Below are 25,442 nucleotides of genomic sequence, written 5' to 3'. Positions count from 1 at the left end.
AGCTGGAGCCTGGCTGCAGCAGCCACTATAAGAGGAGCCCAGCAGTCCAGGCCCAGCTTGGTGAGCGCTCTTCCAGTCATCTGCAGCCCTCAGCTCAGCGCCTGTGTGGATTGGTGAGCGCTTTGCATTTTTATCCTGGGAACTTTTGTGGTGGGAAAAGCAAGTTTCAGTAAGTTACTGCTTCCTTGTAGATACTGGGTCAGAAAAGGTGGCAGGTGGTGAGGTTTATGCTAGGTAGAGGCTAGGTGGGGCAGGAAAGTCACCACCTACCCACGACTTTTCTAGATGAGGTGGGGAATGGAGTTGTGTGAGAGACCACATCCTTGGCAGTCCAACAATCTCATTGCTCAGTGAGGTGTCCACCTGTTCACAAACCATGGCAGTCTGTCCTACCTCATTCCCAGGGTATCTGCCTGCCAGCCACCATCCCTCTGCTCTGCTTCAAGTCACCAGCACTCTTTGGAGGATGCTGCAAATATAGTTTTTCTAAGTGAACAAAGGTGATTTTAACATGTGATGCTTTGGGACCTGAATTCAATTCCACAATAGATCATAGCCAGGGGAATTATTAACAGGATACCACATTATACTGTGTGCTTTTAAAGTTTTTTTTCCTTGGCCAAGGAAATCTAGATCTGATTGCTTTGGGACTATTCTTTAGAATATGGTACAGCTAAAATAAGTGTCACTCATTCCTGAGAATCAGCTGTAACTATCTTCCCAAGTCAGGAAATGGGTCGTTGGTGTCCTATTGTTATTTCTACTGTTATCAGCGCCACAGAAGGCTGGGGGAGGGGGAGGGGAGTACTGTGATAATGAGTTTGGGTGACATTAGTCCCAGGGGTTCCAGTCATGGGGAAGGGGACTGAGAGAGCAAAGCAGACATCGGCATCTATGGAGCTGGGTCCTGGCCAGTGCCATGAAGACTTTGTGTTGCCAGTGCTCTCAGCAACCCTAAAAAACAGTCACAGGACCCCCTTTTACAGATGTGAGAATTAGGAAGGAGTACAGAGCTCTTCCACATGTGCTCAGCTAGAAAGGGGGACAAGAGACAGTATGCTTGAAGCACCAGAGGCTGGTGTCAGGGAGGGGTGGCCTGCCATGAGTCATATTCTCAGAAATGAAAATGTATAATTCTCTAATTCTCTTACCCAGTGGTATGAGAAACCACTACACTTGGACCAGCTTCAGACCTCAAACTGAACTACAGAGATCCTTAATACTCTGTTCATTTGATGTAGTGCCTAGCCTGGGCTAGTGGAGGCTGGATGTAGCAAAATGGACTAAGGTTTGCTAAGGGCATGCCTGCCATTCTGCACCTGACTGGGGCTCCTACTAGGCAGGTGACCAGCTCCTGGATCCTCTCAGTTCCTATAGTCTGAAGGTGTAACCTTTGTCATTAGCAAGGGTAGGTGGGGCCGTGGTTTATAGATCTCTCTCAGTGGTGCTTGCATTTTCAAGTGTCCCTTGTGAAAAGGGATCAGGAAGGAAACTACTGGAGTTTAGCCTCTGGGTCCTGACAGCCTTCATCTTTGCACCTCTCCGCCTCTCATTCCAGGAACATGTCTTCCCCCTGTCCCCTCCAACAACAGCCACCAGAAAGGCAGTTCAGATACACAACTCATTATTCTCTAATCACAAATTCCAAACAACTGAAAAAAATGGGTTGTGGCTGTGAAGTCCACCAGAAAGTCATTCAGTAGCAAAGCTGGAATCCAGACCTGGAAGGAACTAGGTTCTAATGTGGCTGTCCTTGAGCTGTGGCCACTGGGGCTCTCTGAGAAGCCTGTCCTGATTTCCACAGAGCATCTGGCTTACCGTTCACAAGGAAGGGTGGACAGCAACCACAAGGGAGTCCAAGTCCCATGATGAACCAGCATGACTCCAGCATGCTGAGGCCTCAAGTCCTTGCACAAGAGAGTATATGGATCACACACACACACACACATACACACACACACACACACACACACACACACAAGAGAGAGAGAGACAGAGAGACAGAGAGACAGAGAGAGGAGACCCTGTCAACCAGCACCTCTGAAGGTCTTGGGTTGGAATCTGAAGCCCTGGAGGACAACTATTCAGCTGTGAAGGAACTGGTCTCAGACAGCCCCTGGATTACAGGGAGCTACTAAGGGCCATGACTAAACCTTCCCTGGGCATCAAGACAAGACCAGAGTCCCTTCAGGACATCTTGGGTGGGGGCTGGACTAGAGAAGAATGTATGGAGAGCTAGAAATAGAAAGCAGAATCATCTCATTTCTTGGTTTAAAAATTAGATGAGTTCATGTTATGTTTACTCTTAAAAAGCACCAATTCCACCTGGCTCAGTGGCTCACATCTATACTCCCAGCTACTCAGGAGGCTGAGATCTGAGGCTCATGGTTTGAATTCAGCCCAGGCAGGAAAGTTTTATCCCTTATCTCTTATCTTCAACTAACCAGCAAAAGGGTGAAAGTGGATCTGTGGCTCAAGTAAGTGGTAGAGTGCTAGCCTTAAAATGCTAAGGAACAGTGCCCATTCCCTGAGTTCAAGTTCCAGGACCAGCACACACACACAAAAAAGAGAGAGAAAGAGAGAGAAAGAAAAAGCACCCTTTCTTCCAGCATGCCAATGGTGAGGGAGGCAGGAGGCAGGTTCCTCTGGGACCCGTGCACATGGGCAGGTACCGGCAAGGATTCCTATTCTGGAAGCAGGACCAGACCCATACCCTCTGCTAGCAAGGATTCCTAAAGCAATACCAGACCAGCATCACCTGCCCTCCACTACTTCGCCTTTTATTTGTTAGGAGGGTTTCTGACTAGAAGGTCATAATGATATCATACAAGACAAAACATAAACATAGGTCGTTGTTGTGATGAAAAACTCCAGGTGTGGGCATTGTCTCTCGGCCACTGATAAACAATTTTCTGAGTTCCCCACCACCCTCTTCTCCTCACACTGATTCAGAAGGGCTGTTTCCTCTGTGGATGACAGGAGCTGTTCTGGGAAGAAGTAAATATCACTTCTGTGATGAATCACTAGTTGCTGTAACTTGTTCAGAGGCCTCTGAAATACACATGGAGCCAGTCTTCGAACAATTCATCAGCTGGGGCAGGCTCCTTTTCCTGCTTTACTTAAATGAGGCTGACCCGCCCAGGCTCAGCAGCTGAATGAAATAAAAAGACTACAACGTTTCCTAGAATATTCCAGTTATACCTGGTCTCCACTAGCCAGACACCTAGCCAGACATAGCCAACACTGTGTGACAACAGTGCCCACACTGAGTGTCCCATGGGGCTCTCCTCCTTCATGTGAGAGAAGCATCATGGTTTCTATTTCACAGACAAGAATACTGACAGCAAACCTAGGGAGCAGAGAGGACCCCATGAACCTAGGTGCCGGTCTAAGGGGAGCCACAAAGAAGCCAGTCTTGGAAAACTTCACCACCACAGCAGTAGCGTTCTTGGTGTGGGCATGAGGATTCCATTGCATGAGGTCTACTAAAAATCCCCACTACTTTATTAAGATTCAACAGCTTCATCAAAAATCCACCTGAGCTGTAGTTACAGATCTAAGATTCAACCTAGGTCTCTCAGGCTCCAAATCCTGAGCTCCAATTCTCTAAGCAGCTATGGATGCCAGGGAGGAGTCACAGGTCCAAGAACACTGAACAACAGCTTATGGGTTGGAGTGAAGGCAAGGAGGACTTACTGACAACCTGAAGTAGACAGGAGGGGCCCACGTCCACACTGGAGAGGCAGGAACTTTGGATAGTCAGTGAGCTATAAATGACATGTCAGTGTAAGCTCTGTGAAGCTCATTTTCTAGTGGGGAGAATTTTAACACATCTGTGGTGGGGGCCAAGACCACCCAGAGAGGAGGATGGCTGGTGACTTGGGTGGTGGGCATCATGTTTGAGACTATTGCCTTGTCTGAAGAACTCAGCTCAGAACCACTCCTGAGTTATGGTCACAGAGCTCAGCTGTTTACAGACACAGCGGGGGTAGGGGGAGACCTAAGCACCTACCGCACTTCCTTCCGGCCCCCCAGGAGTTGGCTCTATTCATACACTCAAAACAATGGTCTGACCAATGCGATGTCTGCTGAAGTCACTCAGCACAAACATTCTGCACAGAACGACACTAAAAGCCAAGCTAGAGGGATCAAGTAATGGCCCCATCTGCTATGGGATGACCTCAGCGCATGGCCAAGAGGCCTCAGCTGTTCCCCAGAGCCCCTCACTCCTCAAAGACAACTGAATCAGACACATGCTAGGAGCAGATAGCAGATAGCAGATAGCTGCTCTGTGTGGTCTCAGAAGAAGACACTCGGCTCCTTCATCCTAATCTTATTCATTCCTCCCCCGTCAGCCCTGCTGCTGCAGGACATGGGTAGACAGTCATCAGAAAGGAACTTGAGCAACAGAGTAGAGAAGATTCTCTATAAATTTCTCTTTTTTTTAACTAGGTTCTACAAAAGTAATTAACCTTTATGTCTCACAATACACTGTTATTTTATATAAATGTTACCCATTTTATAGCTGAAGAAATTGAGGGGATTTTTAAATACATTTTTTATTGTAAAAATAATGTACAGAGGGGTTACAGTTACATGAGCAAGGTAATAAGTACATTTCCTATCAAGCATTGTTACCTCCTCCTTTGTTTTTCCCCTACCTTCCCTTCCCTCCCACCTCCACAACTACACTCCCCCTCTTTCCTCCTTCCCCCCCTTCCCACCTAAATTGTAAAGTTCCTTTAATGCATTTAGACCTGAGATGCTTGCCACCCCTCCTGGACCACAGTGCTAACTGACAGCTCTGCAAAGTTCAATGGAGTTGTGGCCCAGGGAAGAGAGGGATCTGAGGATGTCCAGATACCTCAGAGTAAAAATAATGGGGCTCCACAAAGACCCAGATTTTCTCCTGATATTCTGCAGCCTTGGAGAGAGAGCTACACTATGTTATAGGATACAAGGGTAGAAAGCATCTGAGTTTGGAGGACTGCTTATGTTTTTAAGAGACTTGAGTATCTAGATTGTGATCTAGTCTCAGCTACTTAATAAACATGTGGCTAAGTAAAGTAAACTTCGTGAGCTATAAACCCAACTTTGCAGAACTCAACAGAGCTGACATACAGGCAGTTGATTAAGCCTTTCTGTAACTCTTAGGCAACTCCTTACTAATTCAGACTTAAATAAATACTTAACAAGTATTTATTTTGAAACTCCAATAATAAGTATATATTGACCATTTTCTACATGGTGATTACTGCTAACTACGTGGGGGTGTGACTTATCCATGTGAACCTGTACATGTGACTGATTTTAGCTCACGCCTCAAATTCAGTAGCTCTGTCTTGGGAGATGGCATTAAATTGGGAGCAAGATAGTCAATTGCTCAATAAATGTGTGTGTTAATAACTAAGTGAACGTGTGGACAGATCTGTCTCTTATCCTACTGCAGTGCTGGAGAAGGAAAGTAGCCACCTCTTTCATCATGTCCACTGAGATGATGACCTCAGAGCAAGTTCAGTCACGGGAGGACCAAGAAGACAGGCGGGACAAGCTAGACGCTCACTGCAACCACCTGGGTAAATACTTCATTGTCAGTATCTATCGTGGAAGTCAGAGGCTGGTTCCTCTGCCATCCTGTCTGCAGTCGAGTCAGAGAGTAGCCCCTGAAACCTGATAGCCCGTGCCTTCTGGTGAGAGCCAGCACCAGATGGACAGGCAAATAGCCAGGGGTCTGTGGGGTCTGCCATGTAAATATTAGCTGAAGTACTGGATACGTTCATCAGAGTTAGAGAGAGAAGAGGCCTGGTCCTCTTCTTGGGGCGTCTCACAGAGTCCCAGGAAGAGCATTTGTGAGCCATAAATGGAACGCCGTGGCATATTTTGTTTCCAGTATTTTCCAGCACACTGACACCCCACGTGCAGTGCCAATAAAATATTTCAAATATCTCTCTTTGCCTATCAAGACAGAATTTTAAATAGCCATTTTCTGCTTTATTGTCAATCTGTTTCCTTTCCAGAACTGACTTTTTGCATAACCTTTGTAATGAAAATACCAGAAACACTGCTGCCTCTACCCATTTCTAAAAATGAGACTCTCAGACTTTTGATGGATGGGCCTTCTGCATATTCATAGCCTTTGTTTATGCCCTGCCTGCCTGGTTATGGCTCTCTCCTCCTCTCCCCTTCCCCCATTTCCCATCAAGATATTTTATGTTCAGAATTTCTCCCAAAATGAGGAAAAGTGAGGCTGAAGTAAAACTCAAAATTGAAGCAAATGTCTCACTCTTTATCTGCATCCTGAATGTTGCCCTAGGTTGAGAGTGTGACAGACACACTCTGACTGGTCCGTGCCCAGACCCTGCCTCTAGGGATTCAGATGCCCGCACTCATTCCAAGCAAGATTTATTCATTCATTCCACTTCTGGTTGAACCTAAACAATGCTTACAGTATGTATAATATGCAGGGGTTTTAGCTATTGTGTGATAACAAAATTTAAGGGTTCCCTTAACCTGTCAGCAGTGTACCCCCTCAGCTCTTCACCTGGACTTCTGAATCTCAGTTTCCTCATCTGAATATTGGTGAGTTGATAATAATAGGCTGTCTTTAGAGGTTTAGTGTGGGAACTGAATGAGAGTCACTGGTCAGGAAGGATATTAGTAAAGACCAAGTGATCAAGCATGGGCACTCACTGAGTCAGAAATGTGTCCATCCATCCCACATGCTAGATGTGAAGTCTCCCAGGACCTAAGTAGCACTAAGTGCACCTTCCTCTTTCTGTGTGTGCAAATGCCATATATTCCAGTGCCTCACACCCCACACTATTGCAATAAATGCCTATTAAAATGATATGACTGGATAAAATTATCAAAATCCCTTAGGTAAAGGGAAAGTGACCAAATGTTTCTAAAGACAATTATTCCATTTGATTTTTTTGCTATATATAATGATCTTTGATAATCCAGGCATGAGGATGTATGGTCATGAAGTATTTTTGATGGTAGGGTCCTTACATATGCTGAGTATTCTAAAACAAAGTATCACCTAGACTCAAACAGCCCTGTAGACTAATAGGACCTTGAAGGCAAAAACAATTTCTTACCTGTCTTATTATTCCTGGAATATAAAACAGGACCTGGCATACACTAAGACCTTAAAAAACTTTGGTTGAATAAAACAATCAATAATGCAGATTATTCGAGATCCATAAAACTAATGTTTTAAAGAATTTTGCTTGAGGGCTGGGAAGGTGGCTCAGAGATAGAGTGCTCGCCTCGCATGCATGAGGCCCTGGGTTCGAGTCCTCAGCACCACATAAGCAGAAAAATCCAGAAGTGGTGCTGTGGCTCAAGTGGTAGAGCACTGGCCTTGAGCTGAAGAGCTGAGGGACAGCGCCCAGGCCCAGAGTTCAGGCCCCGTGACCAACAAAAAAAAAAATTTTTTTTTTTTGCTTGAATATTTTCTTTTAAAGAGAGATAAGGGGGGCGGGGGAGAGGAAGAGATTGAAAGAGGCCAGGCATGGTGTTATATGCCTGTAATCCCAGCACTGAATAAGATAAGGATACAATAGAAGCCATTCTGGACTATGTAATGATACCCTTTTTATCAAAAGAAGGAGGAGGAAGAGAGGGGAGGGAAAGATAGGAGAGAGGAGGAGAGGGGAGGGGAAACTAGAGAGAGGAAAGTAGAAGGGAAGGAAAGGGAGAGAAGAAAGAAAAGGAATAAGAGAGGTGGTAAGGAAAGAGACAAGGAGGGGAGGCACAGGGTGTTATAGGCACAGGGGAAGGGAAGGGTAGAGAAAGGAAAGAAAGAATGGAAGAAAGGAGGGAAGAAGGAGGTATGAGACCTGGTTAAGCTCTGAGTCCCACATATTCATGCATACACTTGTAGGTATGTCCAGGCTGTGTCCAGACACAGTTAATAATTTCTGGAGAGGACAAGCAGCTTCATTGTTTTCTGCCTTTGTTGAATCTTAATAGAAATGCTTCCTACACTAAGTGTATTTGCGATTCCATTCATCAAAGCATACACATTCAACAAATACTTATTGCTTCTAATGAGATAAAAAGATACTATTATTGAGAAGACATATGTAAAAATAATAACTACACAATCCTTTAAAGTTGTTACCTAGGCAAAATTGCTGTTCATGTTGCCAAAATGAGAAAGGGCAGCCAAGCACAGAGTCGATGTGGAAAAGCTGACAAAGTTGGGGCTTTCCTCTGGGTCTGGGAGAGGGTTAGGGGCTGACCACAGACCAGTTAGCAATCTTTGGATATATGATATAATCAAATCTTTCAGATGCTTTCAAATGAACAAATCTGTTCTTTCTCTGCATCTATCTCTATCAGACTCTCTCACAGACTAATCTGAGTTCAAATCCTCACTCTTTTGTGTGTGAATTCTGAGACCTTTGGCCTAATGTCTGTGTCTCTCAATATTTAAAATATGAAAATAGCATTAAATCTCCATGTGTTTGTGTGTCACTGTAAACCCACCCATTTGTGACAGACCCTTACTTATGTCATATTCCTTGGTCTCTTCACTTACTGTCAAAAATCAGGTGATCTTTCAGACCAATTCATTGAGGACTGTGATCTCAAAAGGAAGCCAAGAAAGGGGAAAAATGCACAGGCCAACCTGAATGTAGACTCTGACCAGAAAAAACCCCGGAGGAAGGACACACCAGCACTGCACATCCCTCCCTTCATCCCAGGTAAGGGATACACCCTCAGATCCTGGGCCTCGCCACAGCCACCAGGTCACATGGCTCTCCACAAACTTAGTCAACTTAAATATCAATGGCTTATTAACAATGCCGTAATAACAATGCAGGATGGTGTTTTCATCCACGGATAGGAGAAGCTTGGAAATGCTCTGCTTCAACATGTCATTTAGAGATGCAGGCTGTGTGGCTCTCACCTCAGCAATTTATGGTGAAGTCGCCTTGAGCTTCCAAAGCCACCCTGAATGTGAACATTGAGCCATGATGGGGGCCAGGGTGTGGTTGTGTGGAGGCTCGCGTGTCACAAGCCTCTCTCCTGATGTAAAGGGAGGCCGGACACGTCACCTAGCCCTGTGCCCGAGAGCAAAGCAGTTTCATGAAGAGCAACTTGTCCCGATGGCATCCTTGGGTTTTTCTATTTTTTTCTTTGTTTCCTTCTCTCCTTTACTTTTAGACATTTCTATAATGTCCTTTCCAGTCATTACATTTTGAGTGAGACAAGCCAAATGAGACGCCAATCTTTCAAATATAAAAGAAAATAAGAGGAAGGTACAGATGCAGTGGGAATACACAGCAAGCATAGTGGAGACTCATACAAAAGGACCAGAAGAGATGGTTCTGAGCAGTGCATCTTTGGAAACTTCATTGAAAAGGCTGTCTTTTAAGATGATTAAATGATGGTAGAGCAGAGGTGAGAGGGCAGGTGGGGGAAGGTGGGGGAAAGGGAGCAATAATCACGGCAAGGGGATGGAAGTGTGTGGCACATTGCTTACAGAACAGCCACGGAAGATGAGCTTTGTAGATGACAAATCCAGCTTCCATCTCAACCCAATGCCTAGCAGCTGCAAGAAATCCTGTTCACATCTTGGCCTTGCCTCCTCAGATGGGTGGCATGGTACTGACACGAACTTCTTCAGGGACTTTGAGGGGTTCTGGTTTGGCCTCCATAAACAATATTCTTGCTATAAGGGAACTTCCCCCATTGAAATAGTTGGGAAGTTGTACTGAGTGCAGATGTGAATGTGTTGGAATGCAGGCCTCCTACATTAGGTAAGACAACTGCCTCTGGCTCTGCTGCTCTCTCTAATCCCTGAATCATACAGGTGTGATTTCAGAACATTTAATTAGACGATACGATGTTCAAGAAAGACATCCCAAAAGCAAAACCAGCCCCACTCTTCATAATGCTGATGCGGAACAGAAGAAGCCAAGGAGAAAAGACACACCTGCCCTGCATACGTCCCCCTTGACAGCAGGTGAGAGCCAGCCCTGTGCACTCAGAGGAGGGGTAGGGGTAGGGGTTAGGTTCTTTCCACTAGGGGCATGGCCTGTGTTTTGGCCCAACAACCTGTGTTGACCAAGTGCTCTGTCCTTGCTGCTGCCAATCAGGTGTGTCTTTGAGGACTGGTCAGGCCCTGGCTCCGTGATTTTCTGCAGACCTGGTTAAACTTCCCAGGCATGTGAGACAGGAACGTTGGTGTGTCCTTGGGAAAGGGAGGAGGTCCACCCTCCCCACAGGCTGGAACGAGTCTCAACATCCTTAAACCTTGGCTGGTGGCTGGTTCTGCCAAGGGGGTATGTGCTATGACCTAAGCAGAAGAGAGGCAGGAAAGGAGTAGAGGAAGGACCACTATCTTCCAATATGCCAAGTGGAGCAAAAACCCTCATAACTCATCCTTGCCCCAGCCAAATTCATATGCAAGCTGGGAAGTAGATATTCATGCTCATGCCTAGATATGAGACTCTGAATGAGTCTGTGTGCAGATGGATACACATGTGTGTTACATAGATGGTTGTGTGGGGAGAATGACAAGGGGAGATATGGGCAAATATTTAGTGAGACCCTAATACATGTATGGTGTGGATTTACCATGGACTTGTAAAGAATGATCTGAACAGCACAATAGAGTAGATATCTCCATTTATAGATGAAGTTTTTCTTCATAGGAGATAAATCCCCTGAACTGTAAAACCCCTTCAACCCACCCATCCCTGACCGGAGGATTCGATAATCCACATATGAAGTTGCTAGAATCAGGCAGCCATAGTGGCTCATGACAATAATCCCAGATACTCAAGAGGCAGAGACTGGGATGGTCATGGCTTGAAGATAGCCTGGGCAAAAAATTAGTGATGTGGCGTTATGCACCTGTGACATAAAAGGAAGGCTATGGGTAGGAGGGTTGCTGTCTGAGAATGGTGCTGAGCAAGAAACACAAGACTCAGGAAAAAAACTAAAGCAAAAAAGGCAACAGAAGTGTTAATGCAATTCAGTAAAGTACACAGATCACTCAGTGGGGTTTTGGTACATTGAAAGAACTCAGTGAATGTTAGCACCACGACCATTCTCCACGCAATCTTACACCCTAAGACTGACCAATTTCCAAGGATGAGAATTCTTGTTGGCTGCAGCACTTCTCTGCATAAATTTGCTGAACCAAGAAACTCTCTGTATTCCCTTAGCGATGGATGCTGCCTCCTAAGAGCACAACTTCTCAGGCACTGTAGCACATGGAAGAGGGAGGAAGGGGTGTGTGGACACAGAATTTGTCCGAGCCAGAATTACACGTGTGTGCAATCAAAGCTGTTTGTCAGATTCTGGCTTTTATTAGCACAGTAGCCGAAGTACTTCATTTCTGAAGAGCCTTTTAGTATCTAAAGATTTGGCAGTAATTGGAATGCTAGTTAAGCTGATGAGGACAAAGCCTTCGGCAGATGTTCAAAGGACGCCAGCAGTCCTAAGAACACAGAGGGAAGCCCACGCGCAAATGGACTCTGGAGATGAGTCCCCTCGTTAGCCCTTGGCAAGTAGAACCTGGATGCAGACTCTCTCTGCTCTGAATCTCTTGCTAAGCACCTTGTTGCCTAGGTTAATGAGCTGACTTGACAGTTTCCACCTGCCAGAATGGCCCCTCCGTGGGGCTCATCTCAGTCTCCGTGCCAGCCCCAGGCTTGCTCCCAACTTGGCCTACGGCTCACAGAACCCCTGTCCTGGTGATTGCATGGCAGAGTGTTGGTTGTGACTAGCCAGATCTGGCAGACAAGGCCTGCCTACAAGGGAAAGAAGTCTCCAGTAAAGAATAGTGTGTGGGGAGCACTAGTGGAGACCTGAGCAAAAAGGAGTCTATGAGACTATCTTGGGCATCATATCCTACAGGAAATACAAATTATTTTTTCTTCACCAACTTTTCCCATGAGTAAAGTGAACCTCAGATAAATTCAGTGAGCTTCTATGAATGTGAGCTGCTGCTCATAGCTCACCGAAGGCAGAACTTCCTAGTCCTATGGCCTGTCTCACACCTTCCCTGGAGGGACAGCTCTGTTCTCAGGAAAGTGTGTCACACCAGACCCCTGATTCCTACGCCCATCACCAACATATGGAGAATAGAACACAGTGATGACACATGCCCACTCCAGCTCTCAGGGTCACCCAATGCAACATGTCGACAAAGTCAAGGTGTTAGTGGGTGTCTGTGTAGTCAGTTGCCTTTGTATTCTTTGTGAGGATGCATACCTGAAAAAAATCAGGTACAATGTTCTATTGGTTTCAGCTGTTGGTCATGCTGTCTTTGGGCCTATGGTGAGGCTCAACATGGTGACAGGGAATGTGTAGAAGAGAAGCTACTTGCCTCATAACAGCTGAGAAGCAGAGAGAGAGACACGGAGAAATATACTGAGGCAGAGAGAGTCAGATGTAGAGACAGAGAGAAAGGGCTAGGGTCCCAACATCACCTTCAAGGCCACACCCCCAATGACCTAATTTCTTCCCCCATCAGCCCCACCTCCTAGAGTTTCTAAGGCTGCCAGGCTGGGGGCTGGGCCTTTAACAGATGAGCTTTTCAGGGTCATTGAAATTCCAGACCACAACAGCTTCCATACTTTTTCATCATAAAACATTAACATTAATACTTAACTATATTTAATTTACTAGCTCGTTTTCCACTTCAAATGACCTCCTTTTCCCCTATGGACAAGCTATTTCACTTTTCAATATTAACATTCAGCAGGCACCTCCTATCTTTGAAATTCCAGGACTTTCCTCCCCCTCCTTGACCCAGATTATCTCTTACTTGATTTTAAGGGTACCCAGAGTAACTAGGATGTTTACCAGGACTTGGGAACGTAAAGACTCTCACTGTTTTAATAAATGTAAATTTGGCTTAATATAAATGGGCATTTGGAAAGGAAGAACAGAAAGTTTGGGACTGACCATAGCTGATTCTGTATTCTCCCTCATGCTAACTTTAATTCCATATAAAAATCCCAAACCCCATGTAGCTGGTATAAGAGAAAATATCTCCCACTGCACTTGTAAGTGATTTATGCAGAAGCCTGACTCTTGAGATTGTTTTTCTCCTCCAATAAATATTAGGTAATTGGTAAAAAGCCCATCTAAACAAACAAGGTATGGAACCAAATGATAGCTGTTAAGATCAACAGTTTTCATTCATTTGCTGCTGTTGAGAGGAGTTCGAGCTATCATAGGCTCCTTTTCCCCAGCTTGAGATCTTTGTAAACTGTGTCACAGACAGAAGCCTTTATGAGAGGAGGGGACAGAGGTGCGAAGCCAGGGTGAGGACAGACCTGGGGGGAGGGACTGCCAGGGACTATAAGAATCACAGAGGCCCAGTCTCTAATCACAGCCTCCTCTCTACCCCCATATTATATTTCACAGAAGATACAGAAGCATCCTGACCTCCTCAGCCAGCCTTTGCTGAGCTGACCAGTCCAGAAAATTATACTCAAAGAAAAAGAAATAAGTTCAGATTCCTAATTTTCACAGACCAGTACACTTTTAAAAATAAGGCATAACAACCTTTTATTTTGCCTAGTAAGGATACAAAAACAGAAATGTTAACATCCCTAAAGTTTCATAAAAGATGCTTTAATTCCCAAAAGAAGGAAAAGGGTCATCTCAAAACAGCAGACCACACTCTAAACTGCAGCCGTGCAACTACACTCTCCTTAAAGCAAGTAATATGACAGCTACACTCTTCTTAAAGCAAGTAGTATGACAACTACACTCTCCTTAAAGTGAGCGGCAGGAGCTTCATTATTGGCTGGGACTGAAGGTGGCAGAGAGTGGTCCAGAGCCTCAGCCCGCTTTCCCCAGATGTTGGTGAAATGTTTTTATGTCTGATTTCCTGAGCTCTACCATTTTTTCTCCAAAGGACCAGACTGACCCTTAGTACTTGCAGGTGGGGCTCTTTGCTAAGCAAGGTGCACACATCTTCTTCCAGTGATGCAATCACTTCATAGTAAGGGTTAGTGTCTTGTTTCACAGATGAGAAAGTTAAGGGGAGGGCGCGTCACTGTATGAGGCAGATGTGGAAGGTGGCTAGACTAGAAGCCCAAACTCCAGAGTTCAAACACTGCCGATGCTTAGGAGCAGAACTCAGAGAAAGAAGGTGAATAGTGTCCTCATTAAGCACCCCTGAATAGGTTGAACCAGGCTACTCAGCTCTTACGTACTGTCTCTCTCTCTCCCTCCCTCTCTCTCTCTCTCTCTCTCTCTCTCTCTCTCTCTCTCTCTCTCTCTCTCTCTCTCTCTCTGTCTCTCTCTCTCTCTGTCTCTCTCTCTCTCTCTCTCTCCCTCTCTCCCCCTCTCCCTCCCTCCCTCCCTCCTTCCTTCCCTTCCTCCCTCCTTTCCTCCCTCCCTCTCCCCCCCTTCCTTTCTCTCTCTCTGAAACTGAGCCGTTTCTGGGTTGCTAGGCCCTGGTACACAGGCTGTCTAGTGCTTTAATTAGCAGCATTTAATTGAAGGGCCATTCTCTGTTTTGCAGGTGTGACTCTGCTCAGGGGGGAGAGACCTCGAGTGATCGCAGAAGATGACGAAAAGGACGGGAACAAGATGGCTATTTAAAGATGTCTCCCCTGAGATCACGTGTAAATAGGTTAGCTTGCTTCCCTGGGGTGACCTAGAGAAAAAAATAGAGCCGCTTCTGCCCTCTTTTGTTCTAGTCAGATCAAGACCTCGAGCCCCCTCCCAGGAGACACGCTGCCACAGATCACTGGCCACTGGCCACTGTTCTGACTCTTCCTTCTTCCTTGTGTCTGCTTTACAGAAACTCCTGGAGTTTCCATATTTCGATTGAATGGGAACAAATCATTCTAGATCAGAAGGTAATAGGGAGAGCGAGCTCTGGTGATCATCTGGACCGATTTATGGAGCAACAAATAGAGACAGTCAGAACCAACTTCATTCCTAGATGGTCTCATGAGCAGAACCTGACTTAGCAGCATACACACACACACACACACACACACACACACACACACGCGCGCGCGCGCGCGCGCGCACGCACGATCATCATGCCCATTAGAGAGGTGAGAATGCCCCATCATTTTGGAGAGTATGGCCTTTCACATCTCCTGTCTTATCTTGAGCACCAACTCTGGTGACATTGGCACGTCCCTGGTCACAGCTGCTGTAAAGGGGAACTTGAGAGTCAGCAGTCCAGCACACCTCCATTGAGAGGATAGAAAGGGAAGAGTACGGTCTGACTGAGCAGATCTGTGATGTGTCCTCAGATTTACTTCCAGTTCTAAAAGACAACAATTCCTCCCTGACATTTTTGAACAGTGTCACAGTGAGCCATTACTAATGACTGGTAAAAGACCAGGTTTGTGATATATTTCCTTTTAGAACACTAAAGCCCACTGAAGATCATTCCGATACTCTTGGTTTCTTGCTTAGAGACTTCAACACAGGTTTTTGGATGGATGGGGAATATGGCATTAGCTAAGAACAGGGCAAGCCCCATCCTCAGCCCCTGTCCCAACCTGAAATCTATAGGTGACTCAGGAGGGGGCTGTGCACACAGACCTCCATCCTCAGGCCTCAGACAGAAAGGTGAGAACAGTATAAAAAGGGAGAAAACTAGATGCTCCAATGATTGCCTCTGACAGCAAGTTCTCCGCACCTCCCTACCCCAAAAGCTTGTCAGCTGCTACCCCCATTGCCTGCACTTCCTTCACAAATAAGGCAAGGCTGTAAGACCCATAAAAAAAAATAAATAAAGCGACTTCGTCCAAGTCTGCAGTGCTGAGATCTTTCTTCTAGACATATCCTCATGGCTTCTAATGACAAAGCACAGACCCACAGGTCTTCTTTGCTTTTGCTTTCTGGTTGGCCTATAGAACTTTTAAAATGTTTGAATCAGCTGTTCATGTTTGATAATTCTATCAAGAGAATCTGCATCATATTCTATATTTCCATCTTCTCCTGAAAAAAATGTGTCAAGACGTGGTTGACTTGAGTCTTATTGGAAACCTTCCTCCCATGCTGGCTCTGAGCACCAGGCACTGTTTAGAGATAGCATGTGAGTCCCCAGTGTCCTGACCCCGCCCCATTGGCCTCACCCTCCAGCCTTTGCACTTCAGTCCAGAGCCCCTAGAGTGCAGACCTGCATTCTGTTCTAGTGTTCCCTCTCCCTGATTGCAGCATCCACTTCCATTCTGATGAATTCCATCATAGCTTTGAAGCTTTGGAGTGATGCCTGAAGCACAAACGGAAGACCAGGCCACCACTAAGTCTCCACCAGCAAGTCCCCATCAAGGCTATGTGGATCATGGGATTATGCCAACAGCAGTCATCTTTAGGCTGGCTGTATAAACACAGGGCACAACTATGTACAGGTGTATGTTCATTATTCTTAGCAACTTAGAAAAGATTCCATCATTTCTGACTTCTGGTGGCCAGGTGCAGAAAGAAAAACTTTGGGTTCTAGGCCAAACTGTGACATGGAGCAAGTCCCTGAAACTTGTCATGGTTCTTTGTCTTGAAAATAAGAATAAGAATAGTTCTAGTGTATTCCTCATAGTTTGAGGAATAAATAATGTGTGGCAAAGAGCTTTGTGAGCTAAAATGGCCAGTCCAGTGGTAACACAGGACAATCTGAAGACATGTTCAGAGCATAGCTGTCACCATAGTCACACCCCCTCTGACAGCAAGTTCTCCACACCCCCTTCTACCCCAACAGCTTGTCAGTTGTTACACCTGCTGCCTATGCGCCCCTCACAAAGAAGGCAAAGATGCAAGACCAAGGGAATAAAGCGACTTTGTCCAAATCTGCAGTACTGATATCTTTCTTCTAGAAATACCCTATTGGCTTATAATGATAAAACATAGAGCCTCTAAAAGAGACCCACAGGGTTTCTTTGCTTTTGCTAGAGTTGAACAGGTAGGAATTATTTGCAACAGACTTACGGTATTGGAAGAAAGATTTACAGTAGGGCAACCAGTTGCCTGTACGGACTTTATGGAAAGGCCAGCCCTCTCTTCTGTGGAAGACAGCCTCATGGCAGAGTCTTAATCTCAACCAAGTATAATCAGAATACCAGGGAAAAACCAGCTAACACATAGCTAATACATAGCCATCTCATAGCCAATGCAGAGTCAAGTCATAGCCAATGCATAGCCAGCTCATACTCAACTCGTAGTCAACATGTTAGCAACTCATATCCAACACATACCTAACATGTGGTTAACCCATAGCCAACATATAACCAACACTTAGCCAGTTCATAGCCAACACAGAGACAGCTCACAGCCAACACATAGCCAACACTTAGCTAACCCTGGTCCTGCCACATCTGGGTGGGAGCCAAACCTTCCTCACCACCCTTGCCCCATATGGCCATTTTCTGGGCAGATGAATTACAGGTTCAGTGATGGAACTTAACATTCCAATTATAATTGTTCTCAGTATGTTCGGAACAACTTCTTCCAACCAAATAATAGTGTGAATACAATATTAGAAGCATCATAAGGTGCCCATTCAGAAAGAAGGCTCAAATTAAAGACCTCTCAACAGAAATGACAAAGCAGTTGACCATTCAAACCTTTTAGAAGCATCTAAAGGGAACCCAGGCTAAGTGAGAAGAGGAACCACTAGACGGGTGTGAGATACTTCCACTCTCTTTCAAAAGCCCCACATAGGGCCTTTGTGAGAATCCAGGTAGACTTTAAAGGCTGTTAGACAGGATCACACAGCCAACTTCTCACACCTAATTATCACTTAGAGGGACTGAGCTAGTAGAAAGGATCAATGGTATCATAAAGAATTCAAACCCAGTTTCCTTTCAAATGCAATTAGGTGAGTGTCCCCTTCCCAGCCTGTGGTGTCTCTCTTTAAAGAAGGAAAGACTGAGATCACCTGTGGTCGTGAAAATAAGCAATTATTTTTGAGAACCAAGTGGCTGGTTCCCTGACTGAAGGATTCAGAGCATGTCTGGCATCCTGGGTAAGTGAGGCTCCTGTGCCACTGATAATTTGTAAGTGTGGAAAGTGTTACTCAAAATACTCTGGAAGAGGGTTTCAGGTAAAGGACTCTCTCCCTGCAAACCCAGTGGGTGGCTGCTCACATTCTATCCTGGGGCTGGCTAGCCAGCGGCCTTCTGTGACTGTGGGAACTTCTCAAGACTTGGCCTTTTCCTGCCTAGTGACTGTGAGGGCTCAATAAATACTTGTCACTGCAGAGATCCCTCAGCCTCAAGATCCAGCTAGCAAGGAAAAATTCCTCAAAGGAAATGGCAGAATTTTTCTCTGTCTGTCTGTCTGTCTGTCTGTCTGTCCCCCCCCCCTCTCTCTCTCTCTCTCTCTCTCACACACACACACACACACACACACATCCACACACCAAGAAATGGAAGACAAATTGGCTCAGCTCTTCCATATGAGGCCGACTATGTACCTTGATGGCTGGGTAGAAACACTAAGGTACAGATTCTCATGCCTTTATAATTCTGTTAAAGCTGCATAAAGACAGAATATACCTTAATATTTATCACTATATTACAAACACATTTATTTAAAGCATATTACTTAATCACTATTTAAATCACACCTTTCGGCAAAAGAAGCCTTCACATGAGTCCGGCCTTTCCTATACTATCTCATTTAAGCCTCTAAAGCAATGGAAGGGAGCTAAGAACCTGGAAACATAGGTTGAAGAGGAAACCAGGACAAGAGCTTGGGAACTGAACCCCCTACTCTGAGTCTCCTTTTATGAGCATCTGAGAATCTTCCTTCAAAGAAGGGCCCAGGGTACTGTGCGGTTGTATGTGTGGTGGTAGTGGTGGGGTTCTTTTAGTATCTGGAAAGGAATAATTATACCTTCTGTCAGTTACCCATTCTGTACAAGTTTTGAACAAGTCAATATACAAATAAAGATGAGCAACTTTCTAACACCTTAGGTTGAATTGTGGCTCCCTGTGCTTCTGAGTTTTTGATTCACTGAGGCTCCACATCATACATTCTCTCTCATGCAGCTAGAACCCAAATCTGACAAAGTCTGGCTGGACTCTCACCCCACTCTCTTCCAGGCTCCAGTAACATCGACCTGTGTCTTGGTGGGGACCTTGTTCTCTTTTCCCTTTTCTCTCCCAACTCGTCTGCCCTTCAGCGCACCTCCCCCGGAAGTCCTGCTTACTGCACAGTCCTCAGCAAGCTGCTACTCTCCCTCCTTTCCAGCTATTATTTGACTCTTTGTGAACCACTATTTTCTATGTGCATCCATACACACCTACACACACACATATAGATATACATACACTCCCACACACACAGACACATCTTTCAAAGGGGTATCAATTCGAGTTTATGGGTGCAATGCATCTTGAGCTGTTACGCTTTCATTTGTATAAGGAATATCTTACCAGTGAGGTCAGCTTGCATGGCTAGAGTTATAGCGCCAAAGATTGTCTTTAGATCTTGAAGCCGAGCTAAAGAGTGTGAGTGTGTATGTGTGACAGGATGAAGAGGATGAAGGGAAGGGAAAAGGAAATGAGTATCGATTCATGGAAAATTGAAGGAATGAAAAGACAAGTAATATTATAATCTTCCTTATCTGTGTCCTTTTTCTTTTGATCTTCCTTAGCAACTTTCCAGAAATGTTTAGGTAGCAATGTCTCCTATTGAGACCTAGAGTCCCCTTCTCCTGGAACCCTCTGGAGCTCCCAGCCATCCCATCCTGTTTAACCATGGGCCTTGGGTTTCAAACTTCAATGACCTCCATGTAAAGCTCACCCTAGCTGGCCCTGGTGTGCTGGGTGGGAGGAGGCTTATAGGAACCTGTGCAGGATGTCTCCATCTTTTGCAGTGATTTTTTTAAACCTCCTGTGTCCTCCACATGCTGCCACAGAGCCAAGACTTCAGCAGCATGGAGGACACATGAGGGAGTGAAGGCTGAGGAGGTGAGAAGTGTGTAGAATTGTTCCCATGGTTTTTGCAACCCCCATCTAGGCTGTGTTCTAAGATGGAGGGTCTGAGGACCATCCAGGGGCCATCCCCGCCCTGGATGAAGCTATTGAAGCTTCTGGGTACCATGTCCTCAGGAGTTCCTGGACTCCTCTCTGCTCCCACAACATGGACACATAGCTCTGGGTCCCCTCCCTGCCCCCACCATGTCAGGGCCACATGGCTGTGGGTCCCCTCCAACAGACAGATGCTAAAACAGTAATTCCACCTTAACTGAAACAAAAAGTCATCCAGAGGATGGATTCTTGATGCAGTGGTTAATGTCCATTGCTCTGAGTCTGTTGCTCAGAAAGAAAACAAGTGCCATGCTGACACTGCTGGTCCCCGATCCCTCTTCCCATCAGAAAGGATCCTGCAGCCATTGGCAAGAGTTTGAGGATTCTTTTTTTTTTAATTCAAACAAGATCATACATAGACATCCAATATGTGGGACACAGAAAGTGAGGTACTAAGTTAGGGAAGTGGAGACACCCCAAGTCTACTTCCCACCTTGGCCTCTCCCCCACACTTCACCTGGGGCCTTTAAGGAGGCCTAGAACTCTTGAGCATGAGGTTGGAAAATGCTGCACTAGGGGATCCGGATCCCTTGGCTGCCTGCAGTCTGAGCATCCTCCGCTTACATGCGGCCTCCCACATTGGTGGAAGGGCGGAATGCAGGCTTCACCGTGTGGGTAATGTATGGGTTTTAATATACAAGTTGCAATCTCTGTCTTGGATATGCCCTGTGCATTTCTGAATAGGAACAGCATCCCTGGCGACGTATCACTCTGAGCAGAAGCCAAATCGGCAGCCGGTCTCCTATAGAGCAATGCAAAAGCCGGCAATAAAAAAACTAAATAGCAAATCCACGGGGCGCAGTTCCTGAACAAATGCACATTCATAATTTGTAAGTGTGCAGTTATAAATCCCCTCCTGGAGCTCTGCTCTAACGACCCTAAACAGAGAGGAAACTTTTATTTTTTCTCCATTTGAATATTTGGTGAAGAAGCACTACACAGTTGCCAAGAGTACAAATATTTATACATTTTACTACCTTAAATAATTACACCTTAAGCAATTATATATATATCAGGTATAATTAATTATATGTATATATATGAGGTTAAAAAGAATCAACAGCTGAGTTGATCAAACCCCGCCTCTAAAATATCTATCTGCCACACAGATTAATTTTAGATGAAAAGGAGTATATGTGATTTGTCACAAAAGCTTTAAGAACATAGGCCCCATCACAAGACCTCAATTTCATGACTGTGTGAGTATGTGAGAGCGAATATGAGGAATCCGCTCCAGAGCCAGGCACCATGGCTCACACCTGTGATCTTAGCTACTCAGGAAGCTGATATTCAGAGGATCATCATTCAAAGTCAGCCTGGGCAGAAGAGTCCGGGAGGCTCCATCTTCAACTAATCAGCAAGAAGCTGGGCTGGTGTGTTGGCTCACATGGTAGAATACAAGCTGTGAGCAAGAAAGCTGAATGAGTCATGAGAAGTTCTGAGTTCAACCCCCAGTTTAAAAGAAAAGACAGAAAACTCAGTCTCAGTGTCTTTTGTGTTCTCTTAAGCATATAGGGTACAACAAGCTGAAGAGGTAAATGGGAAGAACCATCAGACCAGAGACTCACATTCATCCTTTAGAGAGACTGGCTCATTATCTGAAGCATCTTGGATTGACAGCATTTCCTGCAGGAACCAGTGTCCCAAGCTGAGGTCTCCAGTGTGGCTCTAGCTACAGGTGCTTCTCAGGCCCCTGGAGTGTGGCTAGGGAGACAGAGGAATTCAAAGTTTCATTTTATTTTATTTCAATCCATTTTCATTTTAATAGTCACATATGAGTGCTGGGTGTGGAACATTAGAATAACTAGTTCAGGAGACAGTATCAGGTCGAAGATACCTTAGAATAGTTATGGTGCAAGAAGTAGGATTAGGGAACTTCACATTAAATACAAGAAGAGAATCATAATAGAATCCACTATGAGTGTCTGAGATACTTGGAAGGTTCTAGTCTGGAAGCCACAGCTCATATGCCAGCATCAGGAAGATGCTTCTGATCTCATTTCTTTGGCTATATAAAGTGCACCAGGCCGACGGAGGTTGGAAGGCAGATACTATTTTCTGCCCCCAAGAACGCCATGTGTCATGATCCCTGCCAGAGAAGGTTCAGTAAGGAGCAGGTAAGAGGAATACACTCCTGGGACTCAAAACCCCACTCATATGTTCAGCAAAAGTTATATAATTGTGTGTGTGTGTGTGTGTGTGTGTGTGTGTGTGTGTGTGTGTGTGTGTGTGTGTGTGTGTTCCTGCCTTTTCCTCTGGCAGACCACCATTGCATTTGTTGTCCCTTAGCTCTCCCTCTTCCTTCAACCTCTCACCGTGGTCTGCTCCGGGCTCCCTCTGAGACTTTCAGCTATCCTGTTTCCTTCCAATGCCCCTGTCTGCTCCAATCCCCACATCTTCAAGTACTGTGGTGGTCCCCAGCCTTCCTTTTGTGCTCAACATGTTAGTCCTATCACCCAGCCCCTGCAGCACTCCACATGGGCTTTCATTTCATACCAGCCTCGATGTGGTTCATGACTCCAACACTCGTAACTTTTGGACAACATTTCATGTACACATCAAAAGGGCCATATGTCCCAGGCCTGATGTGGCCTAACAAGGATGTCCAGAGAGTAGGCCAGTCAGATTTCACATCCTGCCCTAAGCTACAGACCTTGGCACCATGGTGGGCATTGAGCCCATTTCCCTACTTTCTGAGTGAGCATGTTGGTTGCTGCTCTGTCTTGGGTGGTAATAATGAAGTTTGTGAAGTGACATGATGCTTACAAAGTAGCAGGTCAGCACCATAGTGTTCATTTCCTTCCTCAGCCTGCAGCTCTGGGGCGTGTTTCAGGTCTTTTTTTCTGTAGCTCTAGTCCTTTACCCCCTTTTCTCTGTGATCCTTAGAGAGAGGAATGTCTATGATGATGACCAAGAAGATGCAAATGTACCCCATTTCCAGACCGCATACAAGATGTGCTGCTGGAAACATGCTTAGATTTGATTTCTTCATCCCTAGGAAGCCAACACTGAGGTCCACGGCAAAGGACGGGTTTGGGGCTGGCTTTCATTACTTTCCAATAATAGCATGAATGCTCCTGCCAGGTAGCAAGGATACATTCTTCTCTAAGAGTGTGGGGCTCTACCCCCAAGCCAGGATGATCCATCTTCTTACTCCTCCAGGACCTTCATACACATAAAGTGGTGCTTGGCACGTGAATGGTAAAATAGGCTTTTGCCAACTTCCAGGAAAAGGCCCAAAGCAATCACCACCTTTCTCTATGCCACAGTGTAGCTTTTCCCTACATGGCACTGCCATCTGCTGGGTAGATAGCCACATTGCAATTGCCAGCTAATAGAGTGCCTTTGGTGACTATGTACATCAGGGCATTGTAATTCTTTTTAGATAAGAGACAAACTTCACTTAATATAATTTTTTCCAAGTCTTTCCATTTCCTAACAAATGGGGCAATGTCATTCTTTCTGATGGAGGCATAGAATTCCATTGTGTATATATACCACATTTTCTTGATCCATTCTTCTACTGAGGGGCATCTGGGTTGGTTCCATATCTTAGCTATGGTAAATAATGCTGCAATAAACATAGTTGTGCTGGTAGCTTTAGTGTGGCCTTGTTTGTGATCATTTGGGTAAATGTCCAAAAGTGGGATTGCTGGATCATAGGGGAGCTCTATGTGGAGTCTTTTGAGGAACCTCCATCCTGTTTTCCAAAGTGGTTGAACAAATTTATACTCCCACCAACAATGCAGTAGGGTTCCCTTCTGTCCACATCCCCTCCAGCATCTGTTGTTATTAGTGTCCTTGATTATAGTCATCCTAACTGGAGTGAGGTGGTATCTCAATGTTGTTTTGATTTGCATTTCTTTTATTAGCCCTAGAGAGGTTGAGCATTTCTTCATGTGTCTATTGGCCATCCTTCTTTCCTCTTCAGAGAAGTTTCTCTTTAAGTCTTTAGTCCACTTATTTATTGAGCACTTGTTTCTTTGAGGATTTGTTGTTGGGGGATTTAATTTTTTGAGTTCCAGGTATATTTTAGATATGAGACCCTTGTCTGTTTTATGGCTAGTGAAGATCTTCTCCCAATCTGTGGGCTTTCTATTGATCTTGCAATCTATGTATTTGCCATGCAGAAGCTCTGCAATTTCATGCAATCCTATTTGTCCAACCTTTCTTTGATTTGTTGTGTTTCTGGATCTCTATTGAGAAAATTTTGGCCTGTGCCAAGGGTTTCTCCTATTCTGTCCTGTAATGCCCAAAGAAACATAAGTCCATGGTTTCCCTGATTTGCAATAATTAGTATATGTCTGAGACAAGTGGAAACGGTCAGATAGGTTGATGTTAGGGGAAATGAACCCCAAGATAAGGATTCAAATGTTTTTCTTTCTTGCTATTGTTTTTAACATATTTATAAGATATTTCTTTGTTGCTCTGTATGTCCCTCCCCAATGGTATAACCCCTGTTTTCACTGTATTTGATGTTGGTATAATTTGTGGAGGGGAAGGGAAAAAACCAATTGTTTAAACAGGGATACAGGTGGACCCATTGCAACAATGAGATGTACAAGACATTATATCGAAAAACAAACTTTAGAACTTTGGCTCGGGGTAGGGGGAAGCAGGTGGGGGGGGGCAGGGGAATGGGAGGGATGGGAAGGGATGGGAAGGGGAAACAAAGGAGGAGGCAACAATGCTTGATAAGAAATGTACTCATTACCTTGCTCATGTAATTGTAACCCCTCCTATACGGTATTTTCACAATAAAGAGACAGATTTAATTTTGATACGTAAAGGTTATATATAGTTACATTTTTATGAGTATGCAGAAAAACCATCTGTGTGTATGTGTATGAGATAGAGAGAGACAGAAACAGAGACAGAGACAGAGAGACCCAGGCTAACCTTCCAAATTGAGTCACTTGTATGGAGTAGGCTTGAGAAGAAACAGGAAACATGTCATTAGTGTGAAATAATTCAGAGGTCGAGGCCAGGCTAAGCTGGGCTGTGGGTACTTTGAAAGTGGTACTTAATGCAGTTGATCTAATTGCCATCTAGTGATTCATTAAAATAGCTCTTTTAATTCTATCCATAGCTGCAGGGGGTAAAAAAAGTGGATACTGTTCCCATTAGCCTAGTTTAGTCTCTTGGTGTTCATATTCAATAAAACTATTTGTCCTAAAGCCTAGGATTGAGAATTTGACTTTTCAGGCTGACCTGATCTCCTGACCACCCAAGTAACCATCGGATTTCACTCCCGTAGAGACAGTGTCATCTCAGTTTGGAAAGAGTATAGGAAAAACTTGCATCCAATTCTTCTGAGGACTCTGATTTCAGACATTATTAACACATAGAGGGTGAAGAGGACATTTCAGCTTGCTTGCCTCAAGAAGACCATTTGTAGGTAAA

General features: G+C 45.0%; 1 protein-coding gene across 1 annotated transcript; it reads left to right on the top strand.

Annotated features, from left to right (window-relative positions):
• The first annotated feature begins 36 nt into the window (after positions 1–36).
• Positions 37–15,718, top strand: Ppp1r17 (protein phosphatase 1 regulatory subunit 17). Its single transcript, XM_070014208.1, has 5 exons — positions 37–113; positions 5,450–5,576; positions 8,562–8,714; positions 9,827–9,979; positions 14,507–15,718. Exons 2-5 carry the CDS (start codon positions 5,483–5,485, stop codon positions 14,584–14,586), a joined length of 480 nt encoding a protein of 159 aa, XP_069870309.1. The 5' UTR covers positions 37–113; positions 5,450–5,482; the 3' UTR covers positions 14,587–15,718.
• The last annotated feature ends 9,724 nt before the right edge of the window (positions 15,719–25,442 follow it).

The sequence above is a fragment of the Dipodomys merriami genome, unplaced genomic scaffold (assembly GCF_024711535.1).
Source record: "Dipodomys merriami isolate MVZ:Mamm:240054 unplaced genomic scaffold, mDipMer1.0.p SCAF_94, whole genome shotgun sequence".
Lineage (NCBI taxonomy): Eukaryota > Metazoa > Chordata > Mammalia > Rodentia > Heteromyidae > Dipodomys > Dipodomys merriami.
The sequence above is the reverse complement of the archived record's forward strand: the minus strand, read 5'-3'. Positions and strand labels throughout refer to the sequence as shown.

Coding starts and splice junctions, on each gene's coding strand:
- Ppp1r17 (XM_070014208.1), top strand. CDS start 5,483: ATGTCCACTGAGATGATGACCTCAGAGCAAGTTCAGTCACGGGAGGAC. Junction 5,577..8,561: donor CGCTCACTGCAACCACCTGG/GTAAATACTTCA, acceptor GTCAAAAATCAG/GTGATCTTTCAGACCAATTC. Junction 9,980..14,506: donor TACGTCCCCCTTGACAGCAG/GTGAGAGCCAGC, acceptor TCTGTTTTGCAG/GTGTGACTCTGCTCAGGGGG.